This window comes from Phyllosticta citribraziliensis (assembly GCF_038025025.1).
Source record: "Phyllosticta citribraziliensis strain CPC 17464 chromosome Unknown J3D65scaffold_3, whole genome shotgun sequence".
NCBI lineage: Eukaryota > Fungi > Ascomycota > Dothideomycetes > Botryosphaeriales > Phyllostictaceae > Phyllosticta > Phyllosticta citribraziliensis.
In genome coordinates this window covers 113,315-138,380 of record NW_027117340.1, presented here as the reverse complement: position 1 = coordinate 138,380, position 25,066 = coordinate 113,315, and the positions used below count along the sequence as shown (strand labels likewise).

The following is a 25,066-nucleotide window of genomic DNA, read 5'->3' as shown; positions in this document are numbered from 1 at the left end:
TTTTAGGTAGCGCCCCGTGTGGTTTTTGACTCTGAATGGTCTAAATAGCAACAAAGTGCTCGCGGACTGTAAATGATGCGATGCGATGCAATGCGATGCGGAAATCATCGGGCTGAAAAACAGGTGATGATGATGATGATGATGATGATAGGGGTTTTTGGGTTTGGGAATCCGCTGCTGACGCTGCTGCTGCTGCTCGTCTCGTCATCTGATGCCACGCACGGGGTCGGCATCATCGGGGCACTGTCGCGGCACCGGGGAGAAGTAGAGGGGGTCCCGATGCCGCGAAGTGTTTTTTCTTTTCGTCGTCGTCGTCGTCGTCGTGGAGCGCCACTCCACTGCTCCCCTCCCTCACTCATCATCAATCAAGACAGAGAACGAGGGGAGCACAAGGAAGGCAGCGACTCTCGTCGACTCGCCGCGACACGCTCAGACGTGCATGGTGGCGGAGCCATGGCCGCAGCGCGAGCAGGCGGGCGTGGCGTTGGCGTACCAGTCCGAGTCGTCGCTCTTGACCGAGGCGATGGACGAGCAGGACGACGGGTTGCGCGAGAGGCCGGGGCGCTGCTGCTGCTTGACGGCGTCGAGGGCCTTGTTGGCGGCCGGGGCCACGGCGGGCACGTTGGTGCTGCGCCAGTCCCAGACGGGGCCGTCCCAGGAGTCCTGATGGGGTTGTTAGTTGGGGTTGAGGAGAGAGGGTGAGGGTGAGGGAAGAACGTACCCAGTTCTCCTCGTAGGAGGTGATGGCGGCCTTTTCGGCCTCGAAGGCGGCGTTGTTGAAGGAGGTGTTGGCGCTCATTGTTGCGGTTATTGTTGTTGTTGTTGCTGGCCGAAGCGAGTGAATGTGGAGTCTGGAGGCGGGAGCGGGAGTGATTGCTTTGCTTGATTGAAGAGTGAGTGAGCGTGGAGAGGATGTCGATGCAGCTCCAGACCGAGTTGCGGCCAGCGTTATATAGGATTGCGAGACCATGTCAGCCCGGGGCCTAGCCTGGAAGAGCTGCGTAGGAGTGGTAGAGGCGCAGAGATTTTCTGTGGAGAGGGCTTCGCAGATCTGAGTGTGACCAAGCCAGAGACAGACAGGGTCCATTGGTTGTCTCTCTCTCTCCCCCGGTCTTTGTTCCTGGTGGCGACGTCTCCGACCGCCCCGAACGACGCCCGTATGAAGCCACTGCCGTTGCCCGACCGTGGTTGATCGTCAGGCCCTGTTCCAGAAGGATTTTGTCCCGTTCCTTGACCGACGCCACCCTCTCGCCTCGCCTCGCCTCGCCTCGCCCTCGGCCTGCTGCTTGCGGACGGGACGTGGTGGAGATGTGATGTCGTTGGCTTGCCCGCAGCTGCAGACCGACGACCGACGTCGCACACGGCAGCCGGCACCCTGCATCCCATCCTCAACCATCAACTCGACCTCCACTTCTCTACTCTACTCCATCTTCACGTCGCCGCCACCTCGCCTGGCCCATCCTCACCGCATCCCGACGCCTTGACGCCTCTCAGCCCCGCGTGCCAGCCTTGTCAGGAGCAGGAGTCTCGCCACCCCTCAAGCTCCACCGGATCCAGACTGCACTCTACTGTTCCTGCACCTTCGCTCCGTCGCCATTTTTAGTCGCCACCACTGATCAGACGACCCCCGCGCCTGGACGACTCGGTCTCGTTCGGTCCCCGACCTCTCGCGCTGAGAAATGGCCTGTCCAGTCCTGTCCCATCATCTAGACGCTCGTCGAAGCTTGCCGCGCGCGGCCACGCGTCGCTGCGTCGGCAAGCTACTGGCCCAAGCCGATGCATAGTCACAATGCCATTGTCACCCAGACCCAAACATTTTCACTCGACTTCAGCCACGGGCGCCGCGTGCTGCTGTGTTGGTTGCTCCCCCGCATCCGAGACGGCGGGCGGCGGCGCTGCGGCAATGGGGGAGTGGGCCTCGTGGGCTGCCCCCCCAGCCCGCGCTACTCTTGTCCATCGTGGAGTTCCCGATTTGGTGGCCTCGACTCCCGTCTCCAGAAGCCAAACGCTCGGATCTGGCCCTGGCGGCTGCCGTGCAACGTCGGCGTCTCACATCGTCGAGTCTGCAAATCCCATTTGCTGCTGCTGTGCGGGGCCCCGCCGCTCGGAAAATTCTGCTTCTGCCGCTGCGCTGTGCTGCGCTGCGAGTGAGACGGCTCAACACCAGATCCTGTTGTGCTCACGCGCGCAGGTTGGTACCTGATATGCTTCCATTGCTGCGCGAGGTTTGTTTCCGTTGCTCAAACCTACTCCACTGTTGCATTCCCGACCCCCATTCTTAGACCCTCTGATTTTCCTGCTTCGCCGTCTCTCCACGTCCTGCGTCTGCACATCTCTCGCCACGCCGACCCACTTCCTTCCCCCGTCTTCCGCAGTCTTCGACTTTGCAAATCACGTTTCGTGCCAAATGCGGCCTTCTCCATTCTTCCACCTGCCACCTGCCGCTCCGCCAAGCTTGGCAAACCACCCAAAACAACAAACGCGGTATTTTTAGACCGACGCGCGCTGGCTAGCTGGTAGCAAAAGACCCCACGCGCCATGCGCGCAAGCCATGCCGCTCTGTTTCGGCAGTGATGGCCGTGGTGGCAGCGCCTCTCGCAGCCCATTCCGCCACCGCTGCAGCTGTGCTGGTCGGCTGGAACCGTCCACGAGATGCCAGCAGGTGAGCAGCTAGAGGACTTGCATGTTCGGCGCCCGAGTACCGCGACTGGCCGACGAAGTCAGCTCTGTTATCCTTCTCTTGGTTCAAGTGCGCGACTTTGCTGCCGAGATGCTGCAGCTCGTGGCGGTTAAGGTTGTCAAAAGTCTCCGGCTGGACGCGTACTGGCTGAGTCTTTTGGCTAGCCCTTAGGTGAGAGACGCACTGGAAGAAAGACAAGCACAATAAAATGCTCTTCCAAAATGGGAAAGAGTTAAAAAGAGAAAGAGAAGAGGAAGAGAAAAGGAAAGAGGAAAGAGACCGCAAGAGATGAGAATGCATTTTCTATCCCAGGAGCTGTGAGCTAGCTGTGCTCTCTCTCTCTCTCTCTCTCCAAGCGGTATCCTACCGCACCCAGAGCTAAAAGCAGATATCCAAAAAAAACGTGTCCCATACCATATAAATCCAACGCCGCTGTCGCTGTCGCCCGATTCGAATCGACGCGTCGACCAACCGACCGACAGATTGTCCTTCTCTTCTTTCCATCGCTCTACGCCGACGCCGTCGCACCATTCATGCGTACTCAACTCCAAAAACACCAGATCAAAATCAAAACCACTCCTCCCCGCCGTCTTTCACTCTCTCCCCATCCATTTCTCCCCTCCCCCTCTTTCCCCCCCTGACTCCCTCTCTCCGGGGTGTGGTGTGGTGTCATGTCACGCCACGTCGAACGACCGCTTAAAAACACACCGCACCCCCCGCACTGCCGCAGCGCCTGCACACGCGCGGATTCATCCACAGACTGGCAGCGGACGGCGTGCTCGCGCCTGACGCGACGGCGCTTGATGACGTGGTTGAGGCTGTGGTTGAGTGCGTGTTGGCGGGGTGCTAGCAGTGTGCTGTTAGCTTTGGCTGCTCTGGCTGCTCTGCTCTGTTCTGGCTGATGCTAGAGGGAGAGAGGTAGGATGGATTGATGGGCTGGAAAGAGGAGAGAGGAGAAACGTACCACGTGCTGGTGTTGGTGTTGGTGTTGCGGTTGCGTCAGGCGCGCCGTCAGCGTTTCAATGTCCATGTCGTGTCGCTGGGCGCGGCAGTGGCCTGTTTCGCTGCATGCCATGAAGGCGGTTGACGGTGTTGAGGCCATGTTGGTGGTGTGGTTTGTGGTTTGTGGTTTGTTTGGATTTGGTGTGGATTTGATTGACCGACAGGAGCAGGTCGTTTGTCGATGATGATCGTGCGCGTAAGGTAGGTAGGTAAGTTCTCAATAGACGTGTGTTTGTGTGTTGATGCAGAACAGAGAGTCATGTAGGTACTTGGCGTGTGGTTATATAGAGTACATATGTAGGGCGGTAAGGCACCTCGACCCTCCCTCCTTTTCTTCCTTCGCAGCCAGCGCAGCAGCCAGCGTCATTCCATCTCACACGCGCATCACTCACGCATCTCCCCACACGCGCGCGCAAACGAGACGACGGCAACGACAACACGCGAGTCCACACCGATAACGCACGCACGAACTCGACACATCGTCTATTTTCGTCGTCCCCCCGTCCCGTCCCGTCGGCCTCGGACCTCAGCAGACAGACAGCACACTACGCACGCGTTCCGATATGCTCCGAGCAAGTACACGCGCGCCTCCTGATTTCTGCACACGCTGAAAATGTGCGTGCGTGCGTGCGTGCATAGGGCTGGCTGGGTGTGGCGCAGCGCAGCCCTCGCTCGCGTGACTCTCAGCAGAGCCTACATGTATTCGGTGTCGGGCCAATCACGACACAGGGCAGAGTGAGGACGGGACCAGCATCAGCTCACTCGAGCACAGCTGCTGCGCAGTCTGAAACGGCAATTCAAACTACATACAGCACCACCATCACCGCCTTATTTGCCGTCCCATCTTCTCACTCCTACGATGTCTAGCAGAACGGCGGCGTAGAAGACGAGGGACGGAGAGTGAATGGTGATGGTAGTGTTGCTGCACGCACTTTCCTTTCATACCTTCCTTGCGCCTGAGCCTCACGCCGCACGCCGACTGCTTCATGGTTTTGTGCGAGAAGCATACACGATCTGCGCAGATAAGATCCACACTCAAAGACAGACACCCCGTCTGTGTCCGCCGCCGCCGCCGCCGCTGCCGCACGAGCTCCTTCACTCATCGCGTCTCTAGTCTGCTCCGCTGTTCGTCTCCAGCTTTTCCATGCGCGTCGGGAACGGTCGGGAGCGCTGATTGAGGTGGTGGTGTGGCAGGACGGGTGCGTCGGGACATGTCGGGTCGCTGGAAGGGGGTGGCGTGGTGTGGTGTGGCGTGTCGTGTCCGGGGGAGGAGAGGGCTGGGACGTGCGTGCGTGCGGGCTGGGTGGCGCGACACGAACGACGAACGACGACCTCTGTTTCGACGTCACTTCCTTGAATGTCACGGATGTGGTCTTGGAGTCTGCGTGCAAAGGAGAGGAACTGCTCTCGAGAGGGGCACTGCAGCGTGCGAGAAACAGCTGTTGCTGGGAGAATCGTGAAGTGAGTGAGTGGTGATGGTAAGTACCTGGGCAATGATGTCACCACCTCGTCCGACGTCTGCTGAGACGGTCAAGCAGGCTCTGCACGCTGTTTTCATGCCGTGGCTAGGCTCGCAGGACCCAAACACTCTCCAGTTTCGACGAGTTTCTACGCGTTGCACGTTGATGGTGGATGACTTGACGCGGTCTAGGCATGTTGGAAGAAGATGCTGATATATACTAATGCATATACAACGCCGCGGATCTAGAGCTTCTCAGCACTCGCACCTGACCCGCTGCTGCGTTTGTAGTGCTGCGTAAAGTCGTACTTGATGGCGCGCATGAACTGCGAGGCGCTGTCAGTCATCGTGTACGCATGCCAAAAGAGAGGACAAACGACGAACAAAGGGGAAGAAACTTACGTCGTTCAGCTCCTCCTGCGTCTTCCTATCCGCCGCCGCCCGATTGATCAGCTTGATAAACTCATCCTTCTCGCTCGCCTGCTCCGGGTCCTGATCAAACAGCCTCCGAATATTCTCGCGGCTGACGGGGTCCGTCACATCGAGGTACTTCTGCCGTCGCACATCACTGTACGTATCCAAGATGGCGTCGTCGGCCACGCCCTCGTGGATGCCCGCGAGGCAGTCGTACAGCCCGCCCACGTCGACGATGCCGCCCGTCAGCCCCAGCCCGCCGAACGGGTTGCACACGTGCCCGGCGTCGGCCGCCAGCACGAAGCGCCCGCGCCGCATCGCCGGCGCCAGCCGCTGGTGCACCTTGTACGGGCTGAAGCCGGTGATCTTGTACTCGCTGGGGGAGGGGTGGCCCGGGAACATGGCGGCGAACTTGGCCGGGCAGCGGGCCACGAGCTCGTCGTGCGAGAGGCCGCTGCGCTCGCCGTACGATACGCGCCAGTATTCGCCTGCCGTCAGCCGCGCCACCATGTGCCAGTGCTCGGGGTGGATGAAGAATTGGATGTCGTGGTAGCCCCAGCGCGAGAAGTCGTAGTGGACCTAGGGCGTGTCAGTGGATGCGTGGACGAATGGAGGGGCGCCGCACGTTGGTTGCTATGATTTGCTTGTCCCATGTCATGCCTGGGAAGTTGTTCTCGCCAAACATCAGACGGCGGACTGTGCTGCTCGCCCCGTCGCAGCCAACGACGTAGTCGGAGTAGTACCGCTTTCGCGGCTTCTCGGCCCCCTGAGCGTCTCCCTCCCCCTCGACCGCCTCGGTGTCCACCCACGCCCTCTCGCCCTCCTCTCCAATCGCGACGACCTTCTCGCACCACCGAATTTTGCACTCACCACGGCCCCGAGCCACCTCGGCCTCGACCTCCTCCCGAATCAGCCTGCTCAGCGCATCGAGCGGCAAGCACGCCTGCCGATCCCACCCGCAATCCAAATCCAGCGTGCCCAACAGCTCAGCGCCGCCCTCGGCCTCGCGCGGCGTGCCCTTGACGGCCGCCGCGCGCTCTGCGCTCCACAGCTTCTTCCACGTCATCCACCGCGGCACGTAGCCGCGGCGCTTGATCTCGTCGAGGATGCCGGCCCGCATCATCTCGGGCACGGCGCTCGGCCCGTAGTACGCGGCGCGCGGGCGCGTGTCGCCGCGCAGGTCTAGCGCTTCGATGATGGTGATGCGCGGCGGGGTGATGGAGGGGTTGTTTGGGTTGCGGAGGAGCATGAGGGCCAGGAGCAGGCCTGACGGCCCGGCGCCGACGATGGTGATGTCCTTGATGGGCATTGCGTTTGCCGTGGGTTGAGGCGTGTCGAGTCGGAAGACTGTGAATAGCAGGTCTGACCAACGGAGCCGGGTGGTCGAATGTCGTAGGCTGGTGGCGGCAAGAACACTTGCGAAACTCTCGTCAACTAATCAGCCAATGCTTCCCAATCCAAGATGAAATCGTCCTAGCTCTTATCCACAAGCAAACGAAACTGCCTCAGATGCAAAACCAAACCTAGAAGCGAGTAAGCTACAAATACCAACAAGCGCAGCGGTTCTACTTCTACACCCGTCAATCAGCCTAGCCCCTCACAGTCGTTCGTGTTCGGCAGCGCCCGCAAGTTGCAAAAGAGAAAGATGAGGGGTGTCCCATCGCTGTCTGCGGTGCTTGACGCCATGCATGCCACCGACGTCGGATTGCTCCCCTTCCGACGCAAGGAACCCATGGCCCTGCCCCACAGTCCTCGACATCATGACCCGCAGCGCCGGGACAGAATCCTGCCACTTAGCCAATTCTTGCCGCCGGCGGGGCTGGCGCGCAAAACGCAGTCTGTCGAGCTTCAGAGAGTTGCTTGGGTTCGGCTCGCGCTGCCATCGATGGTCTTCATGCAGGGATCCCTTTCGCGATGAAATGTGGGGTAGCAGGGCGTGCGGGGCGCCTGAGGAGGTGGGGTGAAGAGAAGCTTGCTTGCTTGCATGCTTGCTTGCAGCAGCTGTGGCACTTAACGAGACAACGGCTCGTGGCGGTGATTCGAGGTATACATTTGTAAGTAGATACCGGCAGAGCTGTCGATGCTATGTCCGGTCGGCATCAGAGACGGGCGAAGAATGGGTTTAGGTAGACTGTATGAATCGGAGGTTTGCGTCGAGTAAAGCAGTATTTGTCGAGTGGGGCCGAATCTCAGTCCACGTTTTCAAAATCCTTCTCCCAGTCCTCGTTTCCTCCCAGAAACCGATACACCACTCTCGAGTCCAAGTCTCTGCATCGCGGGTCGTTCATGGCTGCCGTGTACGTTTCCAAGCCCACGTCTCCCAGTGCAAGCCGCACACCCAGCCGTTTGGCCGTGTCGACCGCCAGGCCAAAGTCCTTGCGCATCAATTGCACCTTGAAACCCCCCTTGTAGCCATTGCTGCTGGGGACCTCGGGCAGGATTCCCGGAACCGGACACCACTTGTCTAGAATGGTGCTCTGAGCGGTACTGGAGTCGAAAATCTGCTTCAGGAGCCGTGGATCCATTCCCGCCGCCATGCCAATGTTCATGGCTTCCGACGTCGCAATGGCAATGAGCCCGCTGCAGTAATTGTTGCACGCCTTTGCAACCAGTCCCAGAGACGGTCCGCCGCAGGCAAAGATGTTGGATCCCATTTTCCCCAGCAGATCCCGCAGGAGCGGCATGTTGGGATCTGTGGGCGAGCAGCCAAGCATGAATGTGAGCGTGGCCCGCTGCGCACCGAGAACCCCGCCAGATACCGGAGCGTCGTAAAAGGACGCGGTGGGATAGAGCGATCGCGTCTGCTCGCGTACAGCAAGAGACGTTGCGGCATCGATCGTTGAGCAGTCTATCAGTATCTTGTTGGACGCATCGGCGACGAGAATGCCAGTCGAGGGATCCAGGTATACGTCGCGGACGTGCGAGCCTTCTGGTACCATGGACAAGATTAGAGACTGAAGGCACGAGTTCAGTTCACCTGGCTGCTGAAGCGGCGCAAGATACTACCGAGTGTTCTGCCACCTGTTGGGAATTGGCGCAGGCCACGACTCTTTCCGGATACTTCGAGCACAAAGCATCGACGGGGGCCCGAGAAACGTCGTGGACGTAGAGCCGTACGCTTTCCAACTTTTGGAGCAGATTGTCAGCCATGTGTTGGCCCATGCTTCCCACCCCGATGAATCCAATGGTGTCGTACGAGAAGGACATTTTGTCGGTTGTATGAAGAGGGTATGTTGCCTGTCCGAGATCAGCCCAGCACGAAGAGGGGCGAGGTGACGTCTAGCTTCAAAAGTAACTTTGTACCTGGCATCACGTGGGGCTTGTCCTCCAGACCGGCATCACAGATTCTCGTCGGCGCCGAACAACAAATCTTCATTCTCTACGAGCCACTCCTCATCGTGGCCAGCGACGACCTCGACGTTTTTATCCTCCATCAGCTTGCGCAGTCTTTCAATCGACTCCATGGCCGCCTTCTTGTCAAAGTGGATGCAATTGGTATGCCCGGCCTCGTCCTCCCATGTGCCAATGTCCTTTTCTCCGGTCAAGATTCGACGGTCGTGAAAGGCGTCGCCTGCCAAACACATCCACGACCACGGTCCGGTTCGACACAGGAGGTTCAAATGTCCAGGGAGATGGCCTGGAGCGTCTACTACATACATCGAGCCATCGCCTACGAGATCGAGCGCGGCGGGAAACGGGCCAATCGGTTGCCAGTTCCAGTGGCTTTTGTTGCTAAACTCATTGGCGACTGGTAGCGTGCTTGGAAGCTCCTCTGTGCGGTCTTCGGGCAACAGGTTGGGGTCAAAATGCTGGTGTGAGCCTTTGGCTGCCACGCCGTTCCGGAGCACGTCGAGAGAACCTGGACCAACGATGAAGTGAGCATTGGGAAAGTCTTCCGGATCCCCATGGTGGTCATAGTGGACATGGCTCAACACGACGACATCAATGCTTGCAGGGTCAACTCCGCCAGACCTGAGCTGCTCGGCGACGCCAGCCAGTCGGTATGGCTGACGGGTTTCCAAGTGTGCTTGCTGTGGTGGCGTGTAGCGGTCTTTGGAACTCCTCAAGCCAAGGTCGAATAGCAGTTTGAAGGGCTTGCGGAATGACGGAGACGAGGCGCGTTTGCCATGATTCAAAAGCTCACAGCCGGAGTGAGTTACCAAAAACGACAGCGACGGCTTGAAGTGTCTCGCATCGTGAAGCGCAGGACTAACGAAGAAGCGCTCGGGAAGGGTAAAGTAACCGCCAGCGATTGGAGAGACTGTGACGAAGGATTGGTTCGGTTGGCTCGGAGGGAGCAGCGTCATGGCAAGAGACTCGAGCTGATAGCGACAGAGTTGGCGATGTGTTCGGGACCCTTTTAACCGAGCGTAGAGAGACGGGCTGGGCGAGTCGCAAGGCTGGTTGGCAAAGTCAATCGTCAAGCAAGGGCTGAGAATGAGTTTAGTCAACATTTGGTCAGCGCGCGCGTGTAACCATCTCGTCGCCTGCACGTCAGTTGGCGCCGCCAAGTCTCACCAAGATCAGATCAGTACCCCGCATTCACCACCCTCGCTCTTCACAACAACTGCCGCTGCAGCCATGGCTTCCACTATATTAGAATTGAGCCAGCGGGCTCTCTCTTCGTCTTTGTTACTCAAATCTCGACACCTTGAGACCTCGAAACCACCGCAATCATGCCCGCACAGCTGAGCAACCCCACCGAGTACCAGGACATCTTCCACTGGGCAGAGACCCAAAAGGATGGCTCAATCCAGTCATTTGCGACTCGCAAGAATGATCCGTACGAATATCAGTCCGGCTTTGGCAACAGCTTCGAGTCGGAGGCGGTTCCTGGCACCATTCCGCGCGGCCAAAACAACCCACGCGCTGTACGCTTTGGGCTCTATGCCGAACAAATGACGGGTACCGCCTTTACGGCATCGCGCCAATTGAACAAGCGCTCATACCTGTATCGAGCGAGGCCGGCCGTGGCGCATCAGGGCTTTGTGAGTAGACCGCTTTTGATGGAGAATCCGACTGACAATTCAGACTGACCTGCCCGATAACCCTGATACCGAGGCGAACTTTCTCACAATCAATCCCCGCGTGCACATCTCGCCCACACAGCTAGCCTGGCGTCCCATTGATGTTCCCTCCGAGGAGACGGACTTTGTCCGCGGTCTGCGCACCATCGCCGGCAGCGGAGACCCCACCCTGCGCGAGGGCCTCGCGACGCACGTCTACGTGGCCAACAAGAGCATGGATAACACCGCGTTCGTCAACAGTGATGGCGAAATGCTCATCGTCCCGCAGCAAGGCGCGCTCGACATTGAGACGGAGTTCGGGCCGCTGTATGTGCAGCCGGGCGAAATCTGCGTGATCCAACGAGGTCAGCGCATCCGCGTGTCCGTTGACGGACCCACGCGGGGTTACATTCTCGAAATCTGGGGATCGCACTGGGACCTGCCAGAGCTGGGGCCACTGGGGGCCAACGGACTCGCCAACGTGCGCGATTTCTTGCATCCCAAGGCGGCGTACCGCAGCACGGGCGACGCAGCCCCTTGGGGCATCACGTACAAGATGGGCGGCAAGTTCTTCGCGTCGCGGCAAAACCACTGCCCGTTCGACGTGGTGGCCTGGCACGGCAACTATGTGCCGTACAAGTACGACTTGACCAAGTTTGTCAACGTGGGCTCCATCAGCGTCGACCACATCGACCCGTCCATCTTCTGCGTGCTGACTGCGCGCTCGCGAGACCCGGCCGCGCCTCTGGCCGACTTTCTCATCTTCAGCCCCCGCTGGGACGTCGCCAGCCACACGTACCGTCCGCCGTACTACCACCGCAACGTCGCGTCGGAGCTCATGGGCCTCATCTACGGCGTCTACGGCGGCCGCAGCGACGGCTTCGAGCCCGGCAGCATCAGCTTCGAGTGCGGCATGGTGCCGCACGGCGTCGCTTACGAGCAGTTCCGCGGCGCCAGCGCCGAGGAGCAGCCCCAGATCCAAATCTCCAAAGGCAGCATCGCCTTTATGTTTGAGTCCAGCCGCCCGTTCACCATCACCGACTACGCGTGGAAGAGCCCAAATTTGCACGAACACGAGCCGGCCATGTGGGACAACCTGGTCGACAACTTTAGCAAGCACAAGGACGAGGTCGACGAAATTCTCGCTCGCGGGGTCAAGGCGCTCAAGATTCAGGACGGCGCTGCTCACAATGGCGCTGGCAACGGCGTCGCTGCGAAGTAGACAAAGCCGACAGACGCAAGGTAGGCTGATAGGCAACAGGTGGGTTTGCGATGGCTGCTGTGTCGAGGGGAATTTGTCGTGATGCGGTCTTTTGTTCTCTCGTCTTGGCGACAGGCGTCGTCCAGTAGTCGATCTTTCGGACAAGGCGTCATGAGTCTGTCTGCTCGCTCGTGTTTCCAAGTAGTGTCGGTGAGCAGGTCGGTCGGTCGGTCGTTGGTCAATTTGTCCCGTCTCTTTTCTCCTTCCTCCGCCACTGTTGTTGCCGATGCTGCGGCAAGCGGAAGAATAATCAAATCACGGACGAACAAGTAGTGGAATTGAGGAATCGATCTTCCAACAACTGGCCTTTCCTGTGTCGCCAGTGTGTTCCCTGTAGCAGACTCCGCAGGCAGTCGATTTGCCCTGCGACTTGAAAGCGAACGACGAGATGAAGGGGCCGGCCGGGAAGACCGTACTGACAATGAACGAAGGAGGAGGACTGACGGCAGCGATGCCAACGCCACAAAAGCGGAACCAAACGAGGGAAGGAAGTTTGACTTACCAAATACATGTTGTTTGCTGGTGTAATCCCCCCAGCCCTTGCGGACTGGAGATACCCACCCGCCCAGTGCTTTGTTTAGCCAGGCAGCGACTCGACCTGGTGGCGGATAAGGCGGGGGAATGTGAGACGAGATGGCGGTATAGATGGCGTTGACATGGGACATATGGGACATATTGTAAGATATACAGGCGACTGTAAGAGACTGGAAAGAGACTGACTGGAAAGAAAGACAGAGACTAGGGAGAAGGCGAATAAGGCGGGGGAAGATGAGAGGTGAGATGGCGGTAGATGGGGGGGTAGATGGCAGCAATATTGAGAAATGGAGAGTAGATAGGATATATTGCAAGATATACAGGCGACTGGAAAGAGACTGACTGGAAAGAAAGACAGAGACTAGGGAGAAGGCGAATAAGGCGGGGGAAGATGGAAGATATGGGGGTAGATTGCGGTGAGATGGCGGTAATGTTAAGAAATGGAGGAGATGGCAGAGATGGCGCGAGATGGTGAAGATGGTGGGAAACAGTAGATGGGATATATGGTAAGATATACAGGCGACTGGAAAGAAAGAGACAGACTGGAAAGAAAGACAGGGACTGGAAAGAAAGACAGGGACTGGAAAGAAAGACAGGGACTGGAAAGAAAGACAGAGACTGGAAAGAGACAGACGAGAGAGAGACAAGAAAGAGAGAAAGAGATGGGAGGCGGCGGATAAGGCGGGGGAAGATGGAAGATATGGCGATAGATGTCGAGAAATGAAGTAGAGAGAAGCTGAGCGGCGGGAGCGCAAGCCTTATACCCTCCCTTCCGACGAGCACTGGCCTACTTAGCTAACCTCAACCACCTTGAGTGACTCGGACCACATGCAAGAGTAAAGGTGGTACAATGCGCGATATGTGGTCACGATTTCGCGGTCTGTGGTTGAGGTGTTGGTCGGTAGTCAAGACTCCGGTGCCGCCGATTGGCATGTTAACTTGCCCTACGGCCCCTTAACCGGAGACAGTCAACCGGGGAATCACGCCCTTAATGGCGTTGCTGGTCCCTGGTTGCACTTCTTTGACCCAGGATACGAGGGTTGGAGCAAAAGCCGTGGCATACACGACCTCTCGATCACGATGCTCGACACTTGAATGCTCCCTATCAGCCATCTGTCACAGCATACGAATGCTCCTCACCAGTCGCCTGTTAGAGTATACGAATGCTCCCAATGGGCAAGACTACTTACCTCCCCTCGTCGTGTAAGGCCCCGTTGCCTCCCATCCGTGCCCCTGAAGGAATCGGCTTCACTGACATGAGACCCTTTCGACCAAATTTACACTCCCTCAACACCCCCCTTTTCCCCGAATTGTCGCAGACTGGCGCAGCGGTACCACAAGACCCTGAAGTCATGTTCTGCAAGGGATGGACTGGACTGGACTGCACTCGCGTCCAGGGTTTAGCAGTGTCCCTGAACCGCACTTCTCGCATCGCGGTGCTTTCGTCGCCGAAACGCCGCTTCACTTGTGAAGAGACGCTTTGGCGGTGCTGTGGCGCACGATACCATGGCCATCGCGAGGAGAGAAAGCTCGGTGATTTTGGGCCTGGCGACTTACTGAGGGACACTGAACTACGGGAGCGATCCGCGAAACCAGATCGCTGCAGAAACGGCTTCACGTGGATATTTTGGTGCCATGTGTTCAGAATAGACAGGCTGCTGCTTGTTGGGCCAGAAACTGCGGAGTGATGGTGGCATGTGATGGCAGGTGGCTTTCAAGTGATGGTGGTGGATGGGAACAGCTTTTGGCATCCGTACTTGTGGTGACATTTTGACCAGGATGACGATGAGAACAGGGCGCAAGGCATGTCAGCGGTATCCGACCAAGGTGGCGTCTCGCTAACAAGAAGAACTCTGTTGACATAGAACCAATTGCGACGTGCTGTCAAAAGTTATGCAGACAAAGAAGGTAAGAGCTGCCAGAAGCAGCCAGTCGGCCAACGCAAGCATCCAAACGACAAAAGACCAACAACAACAAAGAACCACGCATCGCACACCACCTCAACCGTCAATCCCGACTGTGCCCTCGCCGTAGATCAACTCGCGGATGTACTGGTCAAACCCGCCCTTCAACCAGCCCAGCAACGTCTGCACGTCCGCCCTCTTCTCGACATCCGGCTCAAAGCCCCTCTTCAACGCCATCATAAACAGCAAACTATACTCCTTCTTGGGCTGCAGCGAAAACTCGGTCGTCATGCCCTTGGCGCGCGCCGCCGGCCACGCCCGCCTCCTCTCCGTCGTGCTCGTGCCCTCGGGCATGCGCGCATCGGGCGGCAAGATGTCGTTGTCGGCGACGAGGCCGACGTTGCGCTCCCACCACGCGTTGCCCTTGTCGCGGCCCTTGTGCCAGTACTCGCGCTTCTTGAAGTAGTTGGTCGACAGGCTCATGTCCTTGAACCCGCCGCCCTTCTTGGCCGGCGACGCCGTCACCACGAAGTTGATGCTCGCCGCCACGCTGTACACGTCGGTGCTGGGCATCAGCCGCGCGTACAGGTCGTCGGCGCCAAAGTACCCGTCGCTCGGCAGCGCCTCGGGCGCCGCCCAGTTCTGCGTGTACAGCTGCCGCAGGCTCCGGTACTGCCAGTTCTGCGCCTTGAAGTCGGGATACGGCAGCGGGTTCTTGAAGACGGGCTTGGCCGTCGCGCCGCCAAAGTCGGCCAGTTTGGCCGTCGGCACGGCGTACGCCCAGTGCCCCGGCAGCGCGTGGTTGGCCGTCAGCAGGATGTTTTGCGGCTTGATGTCGCCGTGGATGATGGACGGCTTCTGCTGGCCCGTTGCCGTCGTCGTCGCGTGCAGGTACTCGAGGCCCTGCAGCAGGTCGATGTACAGCGACCGCAGCAGCGCCTCGTGAGGGCGGGCGTGGCCGTTCGGCGACCCGTGGAAGTGCGCCCACGTAAACTTCTCGAGGTCGTCGAGCGGGCAAAACTCCATGACGTACGCGCAGTCCGGCGACGCGTCGACCGGCGGGTACCACTGGAGGATCTTCAGGATGTTGTCGTGCGTCTGCTTGACGTTGGGGCCCAACCCGATGCTTATGAGCCGCTCGATCTCATTGGGAAACCGTCGCGAGGCGTGGTACTTGTGGTGCTTGATGTATTTGACGACGTGGACCTTGCCGGTTCGGTGCTGGTGGGCCAGATAGACCTTGCCTTCGCCGCCCTGCGCGAGGAAGACGGCGTCCTTGATGTTGAAGTCTTCTTCGATCTTGTCGTTGAGCTTCGGCTGCGGCGGCTCGTCGCGGGCAAAGACCTGATGGAAGTTCAGCGGCGACGGCGCCGTGTCGTACTGCGTCACGAGATTGATGACTGGAATCGTGGCATTCTTGTCCTTGGTCCGGAAGTCGACGCTGTCCCATTCATCGGCGTTGACGGCGGGATTGGGCGAGAAGACGGCGTTGTCCCTGTCCTGGTGGCCCGCCGCTCCAGCGTTGATGGGGGTGAAGCGCGCTCTTCGGTCAGGCGCTGGAGGGAACGCATTGAAGTCTTCCCTGTACGCTCGACTGCCCGCCTGGTTGTTGGCGCCAATGCGATTGAATTCCAGCCCGTCTCCCAGCCTGGTCGGTCTGCGATTTGTTGGCTGCGGCGAAAACGGGGCCTCGACATCTCCCATGTCTTCGTCCTCGGCCGATTGATTGTTGGAAGATGTTAGAAGAAAGTCATTGAAGTCTTCCGCGTAAGCTCGCTCGGCTGCCTGGTTGTTGGCACCGACGTGGTTGACTGCCAGCCGAGACCCTCCTAGATTGAGCGGTCTGCGATTCGTCTGCTGTCGCGAATAGGGAGCGGAGGCATCTTTCATCTGGAGGTCAGCGTCCGCATACTCGCTCTCGCCGGCGTCTTTCATCGAGTAATCCATGGCTGGTCAGTACTGGTGGATGCTGTGGTGGTGAGAGAGTCGGGATGCATGGTGGAGGAGTCGAAATATCAAGGTCAAATAGTATTTTCAAAGAAGCATTCGTGAAAGGAGGGTCATGATGATATTGACAAAGGAGGTTATGGACAAAGGGATTCCGTCCCGTCGCTCGACGAGTAGGGCCATCTCTACTATTCACGTTAGCGATTCCGTCTCCGCCAGAGTAAAGAACCGGCTGTGAAAGAGGCCGCCGGAAAGGGGCGAAACGCACCTCACAAAGCGCGTCTTTTCAAATCTTGCGCTTCCTCACTCGCGTCACCTGCTCCAGCGCTCGAGCTCGTACCATGCCGTCCTCTCCCTTGCCCTCGCGCGCTTCCAATCCGGCTTCCCTCTTCCAAATCTCCACTTCCATGCCACCTCTCACGATGCCCACGCGCATGGTGCCGAGCAAATTGTGTGCCGCGTTGCTATGCTCATACACGCCACCATTGAATGCCGCCGTCGCGTCTTTGCCTACGTAGCCCTTGATCAGGGCCTTGCCGCCGGGGTGCTCGGCGATGAAGTCGGTCACGTCGTGTACGACGCCGGCGACGAGGATCCAAGCGCGCTTCTGGCCATCTTCGGTGTTGGTAGAGCTCATCTCGACGTATTCGTCCCACGAGATGACGGGCAGCTGGTCGAGCGGGGTGCCCCAATCGAGGGTGGAGCGAGCACGGTCGAGTTTCTTTTGGGACATTTGGAGGCGGCCCTTTTCGATCTCATTGGCACCTACTGACGCATTAGTTGATGGGATAAAGAATCTAGGTTGTACTGACGGAATTGCTTGAGGTCGTAGGCTAGGCCGACTTGCTTCCAGGCCCAGATGAACCACTGCTATTGTGAGCTTTGTTCAGAGCGTAAGACAGGAGTTTGGTACCTTTGTTGGATCATATTGCCACCATTCTGTTTCGATGTTAGTTTTGTATGAGACTCTGGTTGGAACACGAACCAATGGCGTTCCTGTAGTCGCTCGGGAACTCGTGGTGGAAGTTGTGGTAACCCTCTCCCAGTGTCGCCAGCGCGGTGATCCAATGGTCGCGAGGGCTGTTCTTGTCGTCAAATGGCTGCTCGCCAATCCAGTGGGCCAAGCTGTTGATGCAAAATGTGGCCTGTTGGACGAAGAAGATGCGCAAGATGCCGGCATACACCAGACCGCCGATCCAGTCGTTCCAAAGCAAGCCCGAGACGAGCGAGGGGAAAACGACTCCCATAAACAGCGCGCACTTGACGTAGTGCCTGTGCTGGAAGACGACGATGGGGTCTTCGTTGAGATCGGAAATATCGGTGCGGCCGATGCGTTTTGGGTTTTGCTTCATCAGGATCCAGCCCATCTACTCAAGTCAGTGATGAAGTTGCAAATAGATGAGAGACGTACGTGGCTGTACCACAGCCCTTTTGTCACCGAGTAGGGATCCTTTTCAGTGTCTGTGTAGCGGTGATGCGCGCGATGGTCTCGAGACCACCATCTTATCGAACCTTCGACAGCACCAGCGCCAAACGCGGCCAAGAATATGCGGAGTGGGAGTGTTGCAGTGTACGACGTGTGGGACCAGAGTCTATGGTAACCAGCGGTGATGGCTGAGAGAATTAGTCAGGACCCTGTTGGGTAAGGTGATGCATACATAGCCCGGTGAAGAAGTCTACAATAGTCAGCATGTGCGGAATGAATTAGATTGGAAGACTTACAAAAAACAAAAGCCCAAATGGCAGTCTTCCAGTAGAGCGGAACGTAGACGGCGGCAACACAGCCCGAGAGAGGGATGCCGACGGTGAGAAACACATTCAGCCAATTGACATGTTGATACCAATTCCGCAATGTAATTGGCGCATCGGTGACGTGCGGACGTGCCATGATGTAAAATGCAAGAGGGCTTCTTTTCCAAAAGTTAGAGTATCCCCAAGGACATATAAATGGGCAATGGCGCCATGGGATGGGCGGATGCGTGGCAAAAGTTCATATCATGGTCTCGCGACGGCCCAACAAAACGGTGGGGATGATGCGTTTGGGGAATAGCGGTGGTGAGGTGGGAGGACGCTGGCTAAAAATCCGGGGTGCGTCTGGGCTGAGAGCAATGGCTACAGGGCTGAGGTCAGGCCATTCTGTCCCAACCCTTTTGGTGTCACGCCATTGGTGCACCACTGTCTGTTGTTTGAACATATATGGACCATTTTGTCGTCTCCCAGGCGTCTGTTGGATTTGAATGTGCATTGACAGTGTAGGTACGGCCGTTGTGTCCTGGACACGGTCGTTGAGTGCTAGGCGCCAGCTTTTGGCAGGTTGAGAATGGCCCAATGAGCGAGATGTCAATTCCCAACATCATCGACGACTAATCGAAATCCAAATTCGAGCTGTTGAATTGCAACCTCGGCTTTTTGGCTTCAGAAAACATCGCTGCCTACAACCAAAGTGGATGAGCTGCAGAGACACGTGACTTGGTGAGAAGAGCGGAGATACGAGCAGCCTTTGCGGAGAAGCGAATCTTGAGCAAAATCCGAAATGGTGAGGGACGATGAAGAATGTGTTTGTCCAGCACTGGCTAGATTTGTGACAGGTTCCCCAGATCCAAGCGGTGCGACGGTGGTAGCCGCATTCCGAGCATCGAAAGACCGCGCAAGCCGACGGGTCCCTGAATGTGGAGGAGAGTTTGGTTGCCCGGGGAGGAATTGGGGAGATGATGGTTGGAGGATGGAGAGAAAGGCGGTCCCGTCGGTCGGTCCACGTCGCGCTCGCTGTGGGTTTCGGGCCGGCAGCCTTGGCGCTTGGCAGGGGGAGTCGAGCCTCTACCGACCGCGACCGTCCCTCCACCCTCGACGCGACGACGCCTTGTCACCTCTCTCTCCGATCCGAACACCGAGCTTCAATGTCGCCGACTCGACGCGTCGCAAGGCGCAGCGCAGAATCAACAAAGAAGAACATGGCCAACGTCATCACCTGCGGACTCCGGCCTGCCAAAACACCATGACTAACCAATCTTTCTTCAGCCAAAAGGCACACCTCATCCGCGCGGCCTTGCTGAGGATTTGCCGCTTGCCCCACGTCCACCTGCTCCCTGCGCAACCTGCGAGACGTGATCAACTGCCTGTGCGCAAGCAATGCCCTTCGAGAGGACACAGGAGGAGTGACCCCTTGGTCGAAAACACTGCTGCCGTCGTCGTGCAAAGAATGACATCAAGCTCGGCGGGGTTCCTCACAAACGACCGGCGGCCTTATCGCAAACAACCCAGCGCACCAAATGGTTGGCCTGTGGCTCAATCGGTTTGACGTACATGTTGACGCCGCAAGTGCTTTTGTATGGGAGCTTCGCGTAGGGATGTCGAGTGGCTTACGACGCCCTTAGCGGAGCCTTGCCTGATTTCCTACCTACGAAAAAGTCCACGTCTGCATCTGCGCATGCGTCGCCCGCACGTGCGTCCTGCTCGCTGATCGCAGCTTTTGATAAAACTCCCTGCCCGCGGTCGACCACGATGCCGCCCTCATTTGCTTGAATTCCTTCTCCGCTCCCTTTCTTCGCGCATATCCATCTTCAGGCTCGCGACGGCCGGCCTACGCCATTTTTCCGTCATCGCTGCCGTCTAATGTTCTCCATGTTTTCTCTCTTATCTCTGTTGGCGCTTTCAATCCTCGGACAGGCCGATTTAATTCCATTCATTGCCGACAAGGGCTACGACGCGGGCGAATATGGAGCCTATCCCATGCAAGAGTTCAAGTCGACGCGCATTCGAGCGCCGCGGGTCAACATCATGGCCAGCAGCCCGCGATGCGACGACGATGGACAGTACATTTTTCTCAATCCTCGCGGGCGCGCGGTGCCCGAGGCGAATCCGATGATTCTGGACTCGGCCGGAAATCTCGTGTGGACGCTGGACGGCAAAAATCATGGCGAAACGTACAACCTCGGAGTTCAAGAATACAAGGGCGAGCAATATCTAACTTTTTGGGGCGGTAACGATGCGGTTGGTGGTCACGGCCAGGGAAAGTACTACATGGTGAGTGTGGCGCCCTACAACAGCCGCGCGGGAGCACCCGCCGCCGAAGCACGCCATCCATCATCGCAAATCATCCTTCCATTCCAGGCAATCGACTGACGGTCAATCGCAGTTTGACTCTCATTACAACCAGATTCGCGAGCTGTCGTCCGTCGGCTCGATTGATGGCGACTTGCACGAGTTTTATTTTACGGACAACGGCACGGCCATTTTGTCAGTCTACGAAATCTCCCAGCTTGATCTTTCTCCGCTCGGCGGCCCCGAAAATGGCTGGGTGTGGGATGGCTCGTTTCAAGAAATCGACCTCGAAACCGGCGAGCTGTTGTTCCAGTGGAAATCGTCGAGTCATTACACGGCCGAGGACTGCTACCACAAGTACACTGGCGGAGGCACGTCTCCAAGCGGACCCTTTGACTATTACCACATCAACAGCGTGAAAAAGGACGAAAAGGGCAATTACCTCGTCAGCGCCCGCTACACGCACACCATCACCTACATTGACGGGAGGTCTGGCGAGGTGCTGTGGCAGCTGGGAGGCAAACGCAACAACTTTACCGACCTGTCCGAAGGTCGAGCGACCGATTTCAGATGGCAGCACGACGCCCAGTTCCACGAAGACGGCACTGTCATCACCGTGTTTGACAATGGTGCCGAGGCCGGACTGTTTGAGTCGGAATTCAGCCGCGGGATGCGCATCCGCATCGACACGGACGCTATGACGGCGCAGCTCGACACCGAGTACGTGAACCCGCAGCACACGCTGAGCAGCAGCCAAGGATCGATGCAAGTCATGGAAAATGGCAACGTCTTGGTGGGCTTCGGATACGACGCCGTGTACACCGAGTTCTCCCCCAACGGCGTGGCGCTGTGCGACGTGCACTTTGCGGCGCAGAGCAGCTGGGAGACGGGCGACGTGCAAAGCTACCGGGTGCACAAGCACGCGTGGGTCGGGCGGCCAGCTTCGAAACCTGACCTCGTCGTCGAAGGGTCGTCCGCCTACGTCAGCTGGAATGGCGCCACCGAGGTGCACCGCTGGGTCCTGGAGGAGTCTGACTACGTCCAGATTGACGGTGCGCTGGCGGGCGACGCTGCGAGCGTCAAGGGCTTCGAGGGCGAAGTCGGCGAGGCCTGGTATCCAGTACAGACGGTCGAAAAGGTCGGATTCGAGACGGAGCTGCGGTTCGGCGTCGAGGTGAAAAAGTACGTCCGCGTCGTGGCGCTCGACAAGGACGGCCGCGTGCTGGCGGCCAGCATGCCGGGCACGACGCGGCTGGACGTGGACGTGGCGGGTGTAAGTCCTCCCCATCATTCCCCTTTCTCGTAGGTCAACCCAGCTCACACGGCCATTCGAGACCTCGCAGATCTACTTCGGCTTCCGCATCCAAGACTCGGACTCGACGCCGCTCGTCATCCTCATCTGCCTGGGCACCCTCGCCACCGCCATCCTGGGCGTCGTCTACGCCGGCCTCGCCTACCGCCGCAAGCTCGACCGCGTCGCCTATCAGAAGCTGCTCGCCGACGAGGCCGACGACGTCGTCGAGGTCGGCGACGAGGAGCAGCGCTTGCTGGATCGAAGGCTGTATGCGGTCGAGGAGGGAGGGCTGAGTGGTGATGGTAGTGGTGCGCAGAGAGGGTTCGCTGCGCGGTAGCAAGGTGATGTGTTTGTGGCGTTGCGGTGGACGAGCGGGCGCGCGGAGCTTGACTGACGACGATGATACCACCATTTGCTTTTCTTTCTCATTAACCTGTCAACTACAACAAATCTACAAGCAAATATTTGCCGATATCCTGTCTTCTAGGAAGCTGAACAACAAGGACACGGAGCAGAAGAGAACACTAGCGACGGTTCCGCGAGGACAAGGACGATGAGTGCGAAGACCACGGACGCAGCAGCCATTGCAGCAAATGCGAGCCCCCTAGCCGCCCTTCTTCGAACTGCGGTCAAAATCCAAATGGAGGAGTCGAATCTTCTTTGCGCAATCCCAAACCCAGGAGGCTTGGACGCTACATTCGTTCCGTAGTCGACAGCCAGGAACGTGTCGGTTGCAGACGGCGAGCAGACAGGCGAATACGCGGACTTTGCTGTCGTCCAGCGGGCGGCGATTCTCAAGAGCTCAGGGACCATGTTGTGTGCATCTCAAGGCGAAAGATGTCTGCTCGATCTGACATTTACCTTAACAAAGACAGCGTTGCGGTTCGCAGGCGTCGTCAGAATACGGTTTTAATCATCTCGCCATGCAGTGTTTGTTGTAAGCCGACTCTGGAGACACAAAACGGCGGATTTGTCGTTGAGACGGGAAGTTGAGAAATTCAGCTCGCAGTCGCCACTATTAAATCCTGCTCGTTGGAATTTTTCCAGCTGCTCCAACCTTCTCCACTCCACACTTTTTTTTTCGTGGGGTCCTCGATGTCCTGATTGATTGCATCACCAGCGTCCAGAACCACCAACCAGAATCGAATCACCAGAATCACCAGAATCACCAGAATCACCAGAATCACCAGAATCACCAGAATCACCAGAATCACCAGAATCACCAGAATCACCAGAATCACCAGAATCACCAGAATCACCAGAATCACCAGAATCACCAGAATCACCAGAATCACCAGAATCACCAGAATCACCAGAATCACCAGAATCACCAGAATCACCAGAATCACCAGAATCACCAGAATCACCAGAATCACCAGAATCACCAGGGTTCGGCCGCGCGGTTAGTAACAGCCCTTTTTCAACCTTTAACACCCTTTTCTGAGTTTTTGACACCCTCCCCGCCGGTGACTTTGCCGATATTCACCAGCAGCCGGCGCCAAATCTATAAAAATCTTCCACTGACTCCCGTAGACCTATACTTTTTGTCACCTTTTCTGGACTTCCTCCGCAGATCCACCCACACCGCAACCACTCTACCACAACCATCATCCAGGCCCGAACCGCCTAGATCACAACCACGTCCGAGTCGCCGACCAGGCCCACAACGCTTACCACGATAATTCCGAAATTCTAATCAAAATGGCCAATTATTTCCGTTGGTGGTACGTGCAACTCCAAGAGGAATGGGGCATTCAGTCGCAACACCATGATCATGAAGAATCTGATAGCACCGACGAGTCTGACGAGCCCGACAAGCCCGACAAGCTCGACAAGGAGTCCAATCCCGCGAATCACGACAATGACGACATCAAAATTCTCCAAATTCTCAAAGATCGTTGTGGGGATGTGACCAAGGAGCAGTTACCCGCAATCAGAGACGCCGTGCTGAGGCTTGAAGGCGCCCCAAAGACAGAGCTCACGTTGGAACGCGTTTGGGATATTGGTCTTCGCATGAAATATTCGCAGACATCGGATTGGTGGCTTGTCCCCCCCTTCAGGGACTGGTACCACGGACCAAAGGATCCACCGAAGGAAAACGAGGGGAAGCAGCGTGTCCACAAGAAGGGTAAGCGGAATAGGTGGCAGCGTCGTAAAGTCGGCAATCCACCCGATAAGGACAAGCAGGACGACCAAGACAAGCTGGGCGAAAAAGACAAGCAGGGCGACAAAGACAAGCAGGGCGACCAAAACAAGCAGGGCGACCAGGACAAGCAGGGCGACCAGGACAAGGACAAGCAGGCCAATCAGTTTGGAGATTACTGCACCATGGCTGAGGTAGGAAGTCCTACCAACTTAGCTGATTAACCGCTGACAGCCGATGAACAGTTCGATGAGCAGCTAAACAGGAGGATGGAATCACTAAGACCGGCCAACTTGAAACGCTCTATTGCTGAGGAGTGGGATGAGAATATTCGGAGTCATTTTAACCGGGAGAAGCTCATGGAACGCGTCAACAAAAGACTGAAGAAAATGAAAACGGATGATGAGTTTTGGCAGGCGGTTAAGATTCGCGAAGGCAAAGACGGATGAGCATGGCGAGGGCAACAACCACGACAAGGACACAAACACAACGATGGCAAAAATGACGGCGATGGCGACAATCTTGATGCTGATTGGGAGCATGAAGGGAGAAGGGAGACGTGCGCCTTACATAGCCGCGCGAATGCTCCTTGCACGTGATGCGGCGACTAGGCTGCTGGAATGCTCTTTGCTCGTGACAGTGGTGTCAGGGAGTCACGCTGTAGTAGGTAAGAGAAGTTAGACATGCGAGATGCCATGTGTTTAGGAACACTGCTTTTGGTCTGCTGGTTGGAAGAGTGACTTACCCATGAGTCCCTAGTTTCCTACTAAATTCCCCTTTATCCAGTATTTCCCCCTGCTTTCATACAGCAATTCAGTAAAACGTAGAGCAGCAGCATCAATCATCGACGCTGCGTGTAGTAGAAATTCTGCGCGGCTAAGTGTCCAAGTTCCAACGCAAGACCAACTGCCACAAGCAGTAGTCGTTACAAATCGGGGTACTCAGACGCAGTGGCAGTGAAAAACTGCTCCTGCGCTTCAGCAGCTGGTTGCAGTCCATGGCGAGCAGCCTCCTGCAACAGGCTTGACGCTTTTATACCATCTGCTCGACGCCAGGACCAAGACCGCCACCCGTTAGCTGCACAATTACATAGGCAACAAGCTCGTGATCCGCAGAGTCATCCACGGCTTTCCAGAAGCTGCGGCCTGGTTTGAGTCGTTGGTATATAAACCTCTCGTTCTGCCGCCGTCTTTGATGAACAGCACCGACTTTTTGGGCCGCATCCAGTTGCTGCTCGATCGTGAGCACGACCAAAGCATCAACATTGCCCACTTTTCTTTGCTGTTTTACGCTCGGTTGACAAGTTGACTCCGAAAACTACTTTTCCACTTTCTATCTTAGGCCCATGATCAACATCTTGTTGAGGCGCTGATGGCGGCGG

At 57.3% G+C, this 25,066-nt stretch overlaps 11 protein-coding genes across 11 annotated transcripts; 5 read left to right on the top strand and 6 right to left on the bottom strand.

Moving 5' to 3' along the window:
• Positions 1-72: 72 nt before the first annotated feature.
• J3D65DRAFT_615521 (uncharacterized protein) lies at positions 73-663 on the top strand (the record flags this gene model as incomplete). Its single annotated transcript, XM_066799335.1, has 1 exon — positions 73-663. A coding segment is annotated over one exon (591 nt), but the record flags the coding sequence as incomplete, so codon positions are not given.
• A 1,693-nt stretch (positions 664-2,356) lies between these two features.
• On the bottom strand, positions 2,357-3,276 carry J3D65DRAFT_237473 (uncharacterized protein). The gene has a single exon (XM_066794726.1). It carries the CDS (start codon positions 2,978-2,980, stop codon positions 2,510-2,512), a length of 471 nt encoding a protein of 156 aa, XP_066657429.1. The 5' UTR covers positions 2,981-3,276; the 3' UTR covers positions 2,357-2,509.
• Positions 3,277-5,264: 1,988 nt separating this feature from the next.
• Positions 5,265-7,053, bottom strand: J3D65DRAFT_237448 (uncharacterized protein). Its single transcript, XM_066794724.1, has 3 exons — positions 6,181-7,053; positions 5,544-6,134; positions 5,265-5,467 (listed from the first exon to the last, which is right to left on the bottom strand). Exons 1-3 carry the CDS (start codon positions 6,862-6,864, stop codon positions 5,387-5,389), a joined length of 1,356 nt encoding a protein of 451 aa, XP_066657428.1. The 5' UTR covers positions 6,865-7,053; the 3' UTR covers positions 5,265-5,386.
• A 691-nt stretch (positions 7,054-7,744) lies between these two features.
• On the bottom strand, positions 7,745-8,762 carry J3D65DRAFT_549645 (NAD binding domain of 6-phosphogluconate dehydrogenase-domain-containing protein; the record flags this gene model as incomplete). Its single annotated transcript, XM_066796962.1, has 2 exons — positions 7,745-8,509; positions 8,562-8,762. The coding sequence occupies 2 exons, from the start codon at positions 8,760-8,762 to the stop codon at positions 7,745-7,747; spliced, it is 966 nt and encodes a 321-aa protein (XP_066657427.1).
• On the bottom strand, positions 8,694-9,990 carry J3D65DRAFT_237456 (beta-lactamase-like protein). Its single transcript, XM_066794725.1, has one exon. The coding sequence runs from the start codon at positions 9,860-9,862 to the stop codon at positions 8,894-8,896; it is 969 nt and encodes a 322-aa protein (XP_066657426.1). The 5' UTR covers positions 9,863-9,990; the 3' UTR covers positions 8,694-8,893.
• A 241-nt stretch (positions 9,991-10,231) lies between these two features.
• Positions 10,232-11,783, top strand: J3D65DRAFT_600633 (homogentisate 1,2-dioxygenase-like protein; the record flags this gene model as incomplete). The annotated part of the gene is made up of 2 exons (XM_066797980.1): positions 10,232-10,543; positions 10,587-11,783. The coding sequence occupies 2 exons, from the start codon at positions 10,232-10,234 to the stop codon at positions 11,781-11,783; spliced, it is 1,509 nt and encodes a 502-aa protein (XP_066657425.1).
• A 2,335-nt stretch (positions 11,784-14,118) lies between these two features.
• J3D65DRAFT_237346 (kinase-like domain-containing protein) lies at positions 14,119-16,481 on the bottom strand. Its single transcript, XM_066794721.1, has 2 exons — positions 16,476-16,481; positions 14,119-16,392 (listed from the first exon to the last, which is right to left on the bottom strand). Exon 2 carries the CDS (start codon positions 16,205-16,207, stop codon positions 14,357-14,359), a length of 1,851 nt encoding a protein of 616 aa, XP_066657424.1. The 5' UTR covers positions 16,208-16,392; positions 16,476-16,481; the 3' UTR covers positions 14,119-14,356.
• On the bottom strand, positions 16,351-18,417 carry J3D65DRAFT_237355 (acyl-CoA desaturase). The gene is made up of 7 exons (XM_066794722.1): positions 17,930-18,417; positions 17,866-17,883; positions 17,619-17,821; positions 17,193-17,574; positions 17,121-17,146; positions 17,020-17,074; positions 16,351-16,972 (listed from the first exon to the last, which is right to left on the bottom strand). Exons 1-7 carry the CDS (start codon positions 18,093-18,095, stop codon positions 16,494-16,496), a joined length of 1,329 nt encoding a protein of 442 aa, XP_066657423.1. The 5' UTR covers positions 18,096-18,417; the 3' UTR covers positions 16,351-16,493.
• J3D65DRAFT_237325 (uncharacterized protein) lies at positions 18,418-19,662 on the top strand. The gene has a single exon (XM_066794720.1). It carries the CDS (start codon positions 18,741-18,743, stop codon positions 19,503-19,505), a length of 765 nt encoding a protein of 254 aa, XP_066657422.1. The 5' UTR covers positions 18,418-18,740; the 3' UTR covers positions 19,506-19,662.
• Positions 19,663-21,952, top strand: J3D65DRAFT_237369 (ASST-domain-containing protein). Its single transcript, XM_066794723.1, has 3 exons — positions 19,663-20,230; positions 20,343-21,521; positions 21,592-21,952. Exons 1-3 carry the CDS (start codon positions 19,820-19,822, stop codon positions 21,877-21,879), a joined length of 1,878 nt encoding a protein of 625 aa, XP_066657421.1. The 5' UTR covers positions 19,663-19,819; the 3' UTR covers positions 21,880-21,952.
• Positions 21,953-22,853: 901 nt separating this feature from the next.
• On the top strand, positions 22,854-24,416 carry J3D65DRAFT_656206 (uncharacterized protein). Its single transcript, XM_066802501.1, has 3 exons — positions 22,854-22,944; positions 23,076-23,879; positions 23,931-24,416. The coding sequence occupies exons 2-3, from the start codon at positions 23,244-23,246 to the stop codon at positions 24,132-24,134; spliced, it is 840 nt and encodes a 279-aa protein (XP_066657420.1). The 5' UTR covers positions 22,854-22,944; positions 23,076-23,243; the 3' UTR covers positions 24,135-24,416.
• Positions 24,417-25,066: the final 650 nt, after the last annotated feature.

Bases quoted from the DNA above. Each gene is read 5' to 3' on its own strand.
- J3D65DRAFT_237346 (XM_066794721.1), bottom strand. From the start codon at position 16,207: ATGGATTACTCGATGAAAGACGCCGGCGAGAGCGAGTATGCGGACGCT.
- J3D65DRAFT_237456 (XM_066794725.1), bottom strand. From the start codon at position 9,862: ATGACGCTGCTCCCTCCGAGCCAACCGAACCAATCCTTCGTCACAGTC.
- J3D65DRAFT_237448 (XM_066794724.1), bottom strand. From the start codon at position 6,864: ATGCCCATCAAGGACATCACCATCGTCGGCGCCGGGCCGTCAGGCCTG. The intron at 6,135-6,180 runs GTGCGGCGCCCC...GACACGCCCTAG, and splicing joins AGCAAATCATAGCAACCAAC to GTCCACTACGACTTCTCGCG. The intron at 5,468-5,543 runs GTAAGTTTCTTC...AGCGCCTCGCAG, and splicing joins CGCAGGAGGAGCTGAACGAC to TTCATGCGCGCCATCAAGTA.
- J3D65DRAFT_656206 (XM_066802501.1), top strand. From the start codon at position 23,244: ATGGCCAATTATTTCCGTTGGTGGTACGTGCAACTCCAAGAGGAATGG. The intron at 23,880-23,930 runs GTAGGAAGTCCT...GCCGATGAACAG, and splicing joins ATTACTGCACCATGGCTGAG to TTCGATGAGCAGCTAAACAG.
- J3D65DRAFT_237355 (XM_066794722.1), bottom strand. From the start codon at position 18,095: ATGGCACGTCCGCACGTCACCGATGCGCCAATTACATTGCGGAATTGG. The intron at 17,147-17,192 runs GTTCGTGTTCCA...ACATCGAAACAG, and splicing joins CGACTACAGGAACGCCATTG to AATGGTGGCAATATGATCCA. The intron at 16,973-17,019 runs GTCAGTACAACC...ATGCGTCAGTAG, and splicing joins CTACGACCTCAAGCAATTCC to GTGCCAATGAGATCGAAAAG.
- J3D65DRAFT_237325 (XM_066794720.1), top strand. From the start codon at position 18,741: ATGGTGAGGGACGATGAAGAATGTGTTTGTCCAGCACTGGCTAGATTT.
- J3D65DRAFT_237369 (XM_066794723.1), top strand. From the start codon at position 19,820: ATGTTCTCCATGTTTTCTCTCTTATCTCTGTTGGCGCTTTCAATCCTC. The intron at 20,231-20,342 runs GTGAGTGTGGCG...GGTCAATCGCAG, and splicing joins GCCAGGGAAAGTACTACATG to TTTGACTCTCATTACAACCA. The intron at 21,522-21,591 runs GTAAGTCCTCCC...GAGACCTCGCAG, and splicing joins TGGACGTGGACGTGGCGGGT to ATCTACTTCGGCTTCCGCAT.
- J3D65DRAFT_237473 (XM_066794726.1), bottom strand. From the start codon at position 2,980: ATGCATTCTCATCTCTTGCGGTCTCTTTCCTCTTTCCTTTTCTCTTCC.